Below are 11,270 nucleotides of genomic sequence, written 5' to 3'. Positions count from 1 at the left end.
TTATATATAACTGGCTTATTTCATCAAAAAGTAGACCAAAACACTGATGTTAAAAAAAGCTCAAAGCTATTTTTATCTATGAAATACTTTATTTTATTTAAATGAAACAAACTAAAAATTTTACAAGCTTGGTCACCTTTAAAACATGATGCAAATCATTAACATTTGTTAAACATTTGTACAATTAATGATCGCACTGATCATAAAGTGTCATCTAAACTTCTGAAGCGACATCAGTTTGACTGCTCAAGCTAGATTTTCAATCGTGGAGTCAAACCTCAGATTTTGTATTTGACACAGTTGTGTGTCTGGCGTCAGCTCACCTGTGCATCTGTTCTCTCTCTGTAGGCTCTAGAAGAGTCGTCTTTGTGCCGGAGAAGAGTCTGCAGCTCAGAAACACTGCAGCTCAGTTTAGACACCTGAGGACAGAGAAGACAAACGTGCCGACATTGATTCAAGGTTTTTATTTAAACCACTCACTGCATTTGCATTTTGAATTAGATTTCAGAGAATAATTGACAACACTGTGTAACATGTCATGTGTCGTTTGGTTAATGTACCGGTATTTCACATATATTTATTATGCATTTAGTCATGTTGATCTCATAAAACTGCTTTGAAGGAACGTGTGGCAGGCAGTACCTCTGCTGCTCTGCAGGGGGCAGCAGTGAGCTCACAGCCAGAACCTGATGGCAGCCACCATACCCACCTGAACAGGGTCTTGCTCTTCCTTCAAATTTAATGCGGCCCAAACCACGTGTCCCCCCACAAATGTATCAAAACGACCGGCTCGGCATCGTGATGTGTGCTGTTACTTTTATTGGTGTTCAGAGTTACCATGGCGACGTAATTTGTAAACATGCCATTTTTCTGCATTGAAACCCACTGACAGAACTCTGCCACAGTGAGGTCACATGACCTAGAGTGGAGAAGTCTCTGAACAAAACACTGATTAACTTTTGGAGCCATGTTGGATCAAGATTCAATTCAATTCAGTTCAAAAATACTTTATTAATCCCAAAGGGAAATTATTTGTTGTTGTAACTCGTTATCTTCATTCCATTAAGAGATGTTATAGATACTGATGACTGTAGACAGGAAGGATCTCTTGTAAAGGTCCATTCCACAGTGGATCCTAAGAAACTGGCTGCAGATGCAGTCCGATCCGTCCACCCAGACTCGGCTGGCCTCTTGTTTCCCCCGGGTTGTAGGACCACCCAAATGCTGGGCAGAACTCCTCCCAGAGCGATGGCCACTCCTCCCAGCAGGTTGCCGAGCTCCTCGTTGCTGCGCACAGCCAACTGTAGGTGCTGAGGGACGATCCGTCCTTCAGCTGTCATGAATGTCAGGAAATAGCAGGAAATGTAATTTAGTTCCAGGATCTCAATGGTCAGGCACTCGAGCACAGCTGGCAGGTAGATGAGAATGCATCCACAGAACATCCTTTTCAACTCATCTGAGATTTAGGGCTGTAGCCGAGATATTATTTGAGCTTTTGAGATGTTAATCAGCTGCTGTTGGTTGTAGAAAACTGCCTTGTTGCCATGGTTACGCATCATAACAAATGTCCAAAACTAAAAAAGTTTCAGTAAAAATCCTTCCAGCTGCACAGCATCCGATAACAGAGGAAACAATCATCCAAAAAATGTGATTTACATCCAGAAAAACAGGAATTAAAGTTTCCAAAAGCAAAATCTCAGGATGAAAGTAACAGAGCTGCTCCAACATGCAGCCACCTGGAGCGGCGCAATTCTAGAACTCGGATGGCTGATGGCTGCCACAGCTACCTCAGAAAACTCTAAACTGACTATAACTCAGTCATTCTTTGAGATACTGAGCTGAAATTTGGTTTGGTCGTAGCTGAGAGTTGTTATACATTCCTAATGCAAATTAACAATCTAAGATGCCCACCTTAGCTAAAAAGGAAAAACCATGATAAGTCAGCTAATTTAAAGGATATTGAGCTGAAATTTGGTGTGGTGGTACCTGACAGTGATGCACAACACATTCTGAATTCAAACCTAAAAATTCAAGATGGTCGCCAAGGATAATTTCAAATAGATATAACTCAGATGTTTGTAGAGCTATTCAACTCAAATTTGGTGCACTGGTAGCTGAGAACAATCCATAACGGATTCTGATTGCAAATCAAAACCCCAAGATGGCTGCCTTCGGTAAAAAGGAAAAAATACTATAAATCAGCCATTTTTAGAGATATTAAGCTGAAATTTGGTGTGGTGGTAGCTGAGAGCAATGCCCAATAAATACTGAAACCAAATCAAAAATCCAAGATGGCTACCATAGCGTAAAATAAAAAATGACTAACTTGTTGATTTTTTTGCCACATTGAACTGAAATTTGATGCTGTGGTCGCTGACAATGAAGCCAACACACAGTACTGTCAAATCAAAAATTTAAAATGGCCGCACCATGGCAGTCCTCCTCAAAGTTTCTACTGATGTTTTTCTGTGTAATTGATTGGACCAAAACATTAGCTAAAATAAAAATACAATGCATCATCTGTTCATGTTTTGCATTGACTGCTTAAATAAAAGATTCTATATTTTTTTACTTTTTAAATTCTCTCAAAACTGGACTCTGAAGAAAAACGTGATGTGATCTGCATTAAACTGTGCAGAATTTTTCTCTAGTCCTGATGCGTCCGGCAAATTTGGTGAGTGTTGGGATATGTTAAGGCCCCCAAAAGGCCAATTCATTTGACGTAAAAACTGCTTGGGCCAAATGAACAGAGCGATTACGCAGCACTTTGCTGCTCGGGCCTAATAAATGTTAGGACTCTATTCTTTGCTAACAAGTCCTCCGCTCTGGACGCATTTCATCCACAGCACGCAGCAACAAAGAGTAAACTCAAAGTGAGAGCGACACCTGCCCCCTCTTTCTTCTGTCACGTTGACAAAATATTTTAGTTTCATCGATTGTCAAAGCACAAGTTTGATTTTTTTTTATTTGTTGTAAAAACAGATGTTTAACAAGTGTTAGCACTCTATTCTTTGCTAACAAAGTTAGCCTCCCCCAGAAAATTTGGAATAAAAGAGATGCCATTCCTTGCATTTTGGTGAAACAGGTTGTTAAACATCTGTAAGCATTTGATTAAATAGATTAAAAACAGGTCTCTCTTGTAAATGACGAGGCTCCATGAGACTGACAACCTATAGAAATAAAAGTTGAATTGAAATTACTATTTTAGAGAGCAATAACAGTTAACAAGCCTGTGTGTGAAAGACCTATTCTGTCGAGTGTCCTTACCCCCGCCCCCAACCACACACATACTGTCCGACCCGAACTCTGCAGAATTCAGTCCTGCGTGTTGTTCTGCTCCAATCTCAATTACCACTGCCTTCAGGGGCTTCAATTCTCTGTTGTCCAGCTAAGGACAATCCATCCATCAATTTATTTTAGATAATAAATTGTCTTTTTGACATTTTGATCGCTCTTACTTTGACAAATTTGTGCCGTTGTTTTGATACGTGATGTTAATACACATCAAACATTTCACTTGTATTGATTTATTTATTTATCTTTAAAAAAAATTTACTGTAAGCTTATTTATTGCGTCTGAAATGTTATGCACCGCGGTAATGTATGTAGGAGTTCCGACACAGCAGTTGTGCGTGCATCCTGTAGAGCTGTCTGGAGAAACTGTGAGTAACAACTGTCTCATGGTGCACAGATGAAGGTGGATAAATACGCTCCCTGCGGGACATGCAGTCCGTGTCTCTGCTGGCAGGAGCGTGGTGCGGATGGAACATCCACTCCATAGACTGGGCAACTTCTCCTCTCATTGTATCTTTAATGAATAATCAAAATAAGAATGCGCAATGACTTTAGACTTTTAGGAGCGGAGATTTGAGTTGCCGGATCAGAGCGGTCAAAATGAGAAGGTTCCCAGATCTTGTTCCGGCAGGATCTGGCTCAAATTAACCACTGGCGCTAACCGCTGAGCCATCGTGCTGCCGAAACTCATAGACGTTTGTAGATCACTCTCTAATAAAGTATTCAGATTTGTTGTCATTAGGATGTATGACAGAAGACATTCAGTGTATGCGTGTGAACAGTGTGTGTATCAAAGTTTGTCTGAACTTAGCCACACATCAACAATATTCAGCTCATTTCAATCCCATATAGATGAGGTCATTTTAATGTGAGCCGTCTTACCTGAGCTTCCAGAGAGCTGACGGTGTCAGCATTGTTTGTCCGAACAGCCAACAGCTCAGCTCTGGTTCCTTCCAAGCTCAACTCCAGACTAGACTTCTGAAAAGACAAGAGCAGCGGTTTAAACATCTTTTCTAAATTCTCATCACAGCACCATAATATGAAGTGTATGAAATAAAGACAGAGCTTTTCTTGCAGACACAAATTTGTGTTTGTACCCCTTCTTCTTTTGGCTTTTCCCTCTTCGGGGTCGCCATAGTGAGTCCTCCTCCATCTCACTCTGTCCACTGCATCCTCTGTCCTCACTCCAACTACCTCCATGTCCTCTCTAACTGCATCCATACAGCTCCTCTTTGGCCTTTCTATTTGTCTTTTTCCTGGCAGCTGCATTTCTAACATCCTTCTACCAATTTACACACTGTCCCTCCTCTGGACATGTCCAAACAACTGTCCGTCCTCTGGACATGTCCAAACCATTTCAATCTGGTTTCTCTAACTTTATCTCCCAGTTGTTCAACCAGTGCTGTACCTCTGATGATCTCATTCCTAATCTTCTCCATCCTTGTCACTCCTAAGGAGAACCTCAACATCTTAATTTCTGACACTTCCAGTTCTGTCGCTTGTCTTTTTTTCCATGTCTCTGTCTCCAGACCATACAACATAGCTGGTCTCACCACTGTCTTGTAAACTTTTCCTTTGACTTTTGATGCCACTCTTCTGTCGCAAATCACTCCAGAAACTTTTCTCCATCCACTCCATCCTGCCTGGACTCTCTTCTTCACCTCTTTAACGCACTCCACCTTTTTCTGGACAGTGGACGCCAAGTACTTGAAGTCCTGCACCTTTGCGACCTCTGCTCTTTGTAGCCTCACTGTTCCACCTCCTCCCTCTTATTTACACATATGTACTCTGTCTAACTATGGCTGACTTTCACTCCTCTTCTTTCAAGTGCATACCTCCATCTCTCCAAGTTCTCTTCCACCTGTTCACACCACAGAACACAATTTAATCTGCAAACATCATAGTCCACGGGGATTCCTGCCTGACTTCATCTGTTCTTCGGTCCATCACCAGAGCAAACATGAAGGGGCTCAGAGCCAATCCTTGATGCACTCCCACCTCCACCTTGAAGCTATTCGTCACTTGTACAGCACATCTCACCACTGTCCTGCTTTCCTCATACATGTCCTGTACCAACTGTCAAGTTAGGTGGATGAAGAGGTGTTGAGGTCAGACTGCCCATGTCTGGTGGAGGTGGACATATGAAGGAGGCAATCTTAAAAGTCAATGAATGATCAATACAATAAGTTTTGTGGGTGTGTTGATTAAATTAAAGATTTTATGTCTGTCTGTCATGGTGTTGAAACAATCAAATGTTATAATGATCTTTATTTGTAATCAAAAATATCCTATATAATCCATTTTGTGATCAAAGAAGTATTCATTAAGTGATTGTAATAGTTAGATCTAGATTTCACTCTTAATTGTTAAGTCAAGTGATTTTAGAAGAAAGGTTTTTGTGAGTTTAGACCTCTCTTTTATTAAGTATATTTTTTTACGTTTAGGATTAGACGTGCAGGGTTGAGAAACACAGAGTGTCAGTTGAAGCAAGTGACAGGAAACTCAGCAGTGTAGTCCGTGTGGATCTCTGAATCAGTGTGAATCAGTGTCTCTCTGAATCTCTCTGATCTGAAGTGTGGTTAGGCTTCACACACACACACAGTTACAGATGTGTCGTCTTATTCTGCAAAAAGGCACAAACTGAGTTTATACCTCTCTTTTAGCAAGTATATTTTTAACATTTTGGATTAAAAGTGAGTTTATATTTCTATTAGTACGTTTTTTTTTTTTTTACGTTTAAGATTAAAGGTTGAGAGTTGAGAAATAACAAAAGTGGCTGCCAGATAGGAGGAAGTGAACAAAAGTTGCAACACTCCAATAGACGGTTAGGCAGAGCACCTGTCACGAGCTTACACTAGAAAGGAAGTACACTGTCTAGACAAGCTGTTGCATAAAAACCACAAGCTGGAAAAAAAGGAGACAAACGGATGAACTGTTGAAAAGTTTAAAAAATGGTTGACAAGTTTTCAAAATGGATGCTAGATCATAGATGAGCCCATCAGAGACAAGAGATTAGTTTAAGAAGACAAGATAGCAGAGGAAAGTTGGTCAGTCATTTCGAGTAGAAGAAGAACACGGTCGTCAAGCCCTGAAGACTTGGATCAGATCTGAAGATTGAAGAGGGAAGATTTTGGCTGCAGAAGAGCTGAAGAAACAACAGAAGATGAAAACTTAAAGCAATGAAGAACCGCTCAGTAGCACATCAATGTTTCCCCTAGATAACTTGCCATGGCGGGGCGCTCATCTTGTCTGTGATTTTTGTCCGGGGGGGTGGGGTGGGGGTGGGGACTTGTCCTAAGCTGCGCAGCGCGCTGTTTAAACCAACAGTTTTTTGGGGGGGAGACACTGAGGCAGCCACGCTATGTTTGCACTGACAGTTGTACAGTTTTAGACCAGGGTTTGTGAGAGGAGAGAGACAGAGACACATCTCAGCCGCACGATGTCTGAATCGACAGTTTTGGGGTTTTTTGGCGGGGGGGTCAGCGGGGGGAGAGACAGACACACATCTGAGCTGTGCGCTGTTTGTACCGACAGTTTTCGAGTGGCGGGGGTACGTTCATCGTGAGGATTCAGCATGAAGAGGCTTCCTTTAGCTTTTGTGCTAGTGCACCTGCATTGCGAGCCGCTAGTTTAGCGTTACGTCAGTGCAGACAGGTGGTTGGGGGTGGGGTTCAGTAGACGGGGCGCTCAGTTCTGTTGACGGGGCGGGGCGCCCCGCTTGTATAATGGTAGGGGAAACACTGCACATGATCACCCTTAAAGAGGACTGACCCCAGATAACTCTGAACAAGACTCTGATTGGAATTAATTACATTTGATGACAGTTTTCAAAAAGGCTGTAGGAATTTTTCTCCTTTTTCCTGGAAAACCGATCCAGTCATGGGATATGCGGTAGGAACCAGCCTTTTTTAACCATTTTACCATATTTAAAAATTATATGTTGCATTTTGTGTTTTTTTTCTTAGGGACAGTATAGTAAGAGTTTAGGCTGATTACGAGATTATTATAAGAGATTGAAAATCCAAATTCCTCTAGGTGTGGATGCACCAACCATTTTTTGATTTTTATTTCATTCATTATACTGCTTTTTTTATGCATTCACTTGCACTGCTGCTGGATTTTTCAAGCTACAAATGTAACCTTTGCAAATTTTTGATTAAAAATGTAAAGCATGAAAATCATAGGGTGTTGGGACTCATTTACCTGATGGCATCTGAATGATACACGCTCACTGCTGAACTTAGTGAGGAAGCGTGCTTGGTTCTGAGATTTTAGGAGGTTTTTAACAGTTAGTTAGATTTTTGAACAGCATCCCCATATGGCCAACTTGTCCTGGCCTAAGAAAATTACCAGGTCTTCTACCAATTGTGAAATGTCAAATGGAAGAAGAGCAGCCATTAATTCAGGGTACCTACTTGACTAAGAGATGCGAGGTGAAATAGGGGTGCGTGCTGCAGATGAAGGTTGTTAGTAGGGATGCGCCGATCCACTTTTTTTTTTTTTTTTTTACTTCCGATCCCGATACCTAAATCTGTATGTCGCCCAATACCGATACGGTTCCGATATCATCATCATTATTGATTTTATGAGGCTGTAATAATCTCCTCTCATGTACAATGTGTACAAATATATGCATGCTTGTCCAAAAAGGCAACTTGAGGTAAGTTTTATTAATGTTGGATAGGTTTTAAAGTTAGAATTAAATTCTGCTAACACAAAACATGTTTCTTTTTAGTCCTAGCTTTAAAGTGAATATTAAAGTGATTAATTTAAGTGATTGTTTAAAGTTATATTATATATTTTTAAATAAGGGGCAGATATAAGAATTTTTTTCTTCTTTCTGCACTCTTTTCATTCAATGTTTTCTTTTTGATGAATTTGCTTTGTTTTTTTGGTTTCTTTTAAATTAATGAATAAACGAATTTAAAAATATTTAAATGGCTTTAAACATCTGCTAAGTTCATGGCATAAACCAACAGACATATTCCTGTTTTTAGTATTTTACATCACTTTATAATGTATAATGTAGCCGTTTTTTGTTTCTTTTTTTGTTTTTAATATATATAATTTTTCTTGTAATTTTCAATTCCTTTTTATGATTGTCTACTGTTGTACTGATAAATATCTCCTGGAGGTTAAACTATATCTTGGCTGCAAGTATCAAACTGAGAAATCCATTGTTTTCTACAAATGATAGCGGTTGGTCATTAATTATGATGAAGTTTAACAACTTCTCAGTAAACTTCGAGCTCCGGGGCTTCAGCGATGTCTCCTTCTTGTTCAATCTGAAGCAGGCAGTCTGATTTCGGTCAGCCCCGCTCAGTCTGCCCCTCCTCAGAGACGGGCAGACTGAGTGCGGCAGATTGAACGGGGCAGAATGGACGCGGCTGGCCAGGGTCGAGTTGCCCGTTGCGGGTTGAGTAAGAGCAGCGCCCCGCTGAAGCCACGGAGCTTGAATGTCCAACGTAAAACTAACTTTACCACGGTTTAATGTGGCGCTATGGCTCTGCAGACATTGCACGTTGCTGTCTTGTGGTGTTTCTAGTGTAAAATACTTCCACACAGCGAACGTTTCGATGAAAAGTTGGTTAGCTGTTAGCCACAGTGCTGCTAACTCAGTCCTCACGTTGTAGCTGGCTGCAAACTATGAAATGGATTTCCTGAATGTGAGGCGGGTCTTATTACTCTGGGTTCATGAGACACGCCTCCATTCAGGAAATCCATAGTTATCCATAGTTTGAAGCAAACATGCATCATGGATCGGAAATCTCTGCAGGTTGGATTGGAAAAAATCTGATACGTAAATTATACTGGTATCGGAGGCAGATACCAATACCGGATCGGCCCCATCCCTAGTTGTTAGTGCCTGGTCGAATCTTTCTCGAACCCAGCCTAAGAGGGCCTGACCGTAGTATTGTTTGGGTAATACTCAGGAGTCTAGGGGGGGTCCAATTACCGGTTAGATGAAGGTTGGAGGGGTGCTCAACCCTGAGATGAAAACAAAGTCTAACATACTTCTCTTCCACTTCAGATTTCCTCATGCAGTAACACCAACTCCCTTGGCACCCTGTCATATGATTAGGGATGGATGCACGGTGTATCGGTATCGGCCGTTATTAGCGTTAAAGTTCAATATCAGACATCGGCCATTCCATTAAAATAACTAGCCGATATAAAAAGGCGCTGTTTTTGCCTGCAGCGGCAACACAACATGGTGATGTCACACGCGCCCACCCGATTTCACGGCGGAGAGGAAAATTCAAAATGTCGGCGGTGTGGAAGTTTTATTTTTCATTGAGCCTCGCTACCTCGTCCCCAGTCGGAAATATTTTTCCAACGTAACGTTACCCGAGTTACAAGCCACCATTTCCGACGTAATTGAGAAGCTAATAGCCGATAGCACGACTTGTTGGGTGAGTTTTACCGCAGACGTCATGTTAGCTCCGTTAGCATGATTAGTCTTACGGCACAATGGACAGACAAAAACTTAGAACTTAAAAAGGCTGTCCTTCATGCACAGGAGTGCAGAGGAACCCACACTGCAGCTAGGAACACGGAACAAGCCTACAGAAGTGTGACAGATAGTCACCTCTCATCTAAGTCTTGCTTCCGCAACTCTCTCCCAGATCTTCATTGTGTGACTCAACTTAATTCTCCTGTAGTCGCTACAACTCTGTACATCACCCTTGTTCTTAAAAATGGGCACCAGCACACTTCTCAATTCCCCAGGCATTTTCTCACACTCAAATATGCTATTGAATATTTGAGTCAAAAACCTCACTGCCATCTCTCCAAGACATTTCTAAACCTCCACTGGTATGTCATCAGGTCCTTCTGCCTTCCCCTTCTTCATTCTTTTAAGAGCTTTCCGGACTTCACCCATCCACCCGGACACAGACAAATTTGTGTTTATATCCCCTTGTTAAATAAACAAAACCCTATAAAAGGTCACTGAAATAATTTTAAAGTGACTATAATAATAACTAGAAAGTTTCTGAAGAAACTTGGACGGGGACTGCCACGCTGGTGCCAATTTGAAATTTTTATTTGACAGAACTATGTGTTGGGGTTTGCTCTCAGCTACCACTACCGTACAAATTTCAGCTAAATGGCTCTAAAAATGGCTTAGTTATTAATTTTATTTTCTCTTTTAGCTAAGGTGGCCATCTTGGATTTTTGATTTGGATTCAGTATGTGATGGGGAATGTTCTCAGCTACAACCACACCAAATTCCATCTCTACATGTGTAAAAATAGCTGATTTAAAGCCATTTAAATGTAGGTGTGGCAGCCGAAAATCAAAATGGCTTCAAACGTTAATCAGTTCTAGAGATACATCTAATGATTAATTTCTGAGAGTTTCAAACGAATCCAATAGTAACTTTCTAAGTTTTATTCAGGGAGCTCTCTAATCTAAGTCATGTGACCTCACAGCAGCAGTTAAGAGTGAGAATTGTTCTGTCAAGAATTTTGTATGGGAAAAATGGTGTCATCGTTTGCAAATTATGTCGCTATGGTAACTTGAAACACCAATAAAAAAAAATAGCACACATCACGGTGCCGAGCCGGTCGTTTTGATATAACATTTGTGGGAGTACATGTTGCAGTTCGTGCCGCATTAAAGTTGACGAAAGACTAAGATATAAATAAATAACGTTAAGAAACCATAATTCAGGTGGATAATAATAGGTGGCTGCCATTCTACAGTACTGTATAATCTGACAGTCCCCAATAATTTGAAAAATGACCAAGTTTAAATATAATTCTAATAAATATGGCCTTGACTAAAATAATGGTTCCCATAACTTCATATTTTGTTGTCCAAACTTTTGAGTCAATCGCTGCCATCAAGAGATTTCTGGAACTCCAATGTCTGCTCCTGTCCACAGGTGTTCTGGTCCAACCTGTCCGCAGGTGTCCTAGTCCAACTTGTCCGCAGGTGTCCTGGTCAAACCTGTCCGCAGGTGTCCTGGTCCA

The 11,270-nt window shown here is 41.0% G+C and overlaps 1 protein-coding gene across 1 annotated transcript in view; it reads right to left on the bottom strand.

The window, feature by feature from the left end:
• Nucleotides 1-314: 314 nt before the first annotated feature.
• Nucleotides 315-11,270, bottom strand: part of LOC119413713 (golgin subfamily A member 1) — a 52,676-nt gene continuing 41,720 nt past the window's right edge. Inside the window, exons 9-10 of the mRNA XM_037680767.1 lie at nt 4,177-4,272; nt 315-419 (exon numbers count right to left, since the gene is read on the bottom strand). Of these exons, the coding sequence (XP_037536695.1) occupies nt 315-419; nt 4,177-4,272 (201 nt within the window). The remainder of the gene's footprint in view (nt 420-4,176; nt 4,273-11,270) is intronic.

This window comes from Nematolebias whitei, chromosome 8, assembly GCF_014905685.2.
Source record: "Nematolebias whitei isolate Nwh7 chromosome 8, NemWhi1, whole genome shotgun sequence".
NCBI classification, from domain to species: Eukaryota; Metazoa; Chordata; class Actinopteri; order Cyprinodontiformes; family Rivulidae; genus Nematolebias; species Nematolebias whitei.
This window is presented reverse-complemented; position numbering and strand designations above follow the sequence as displayed.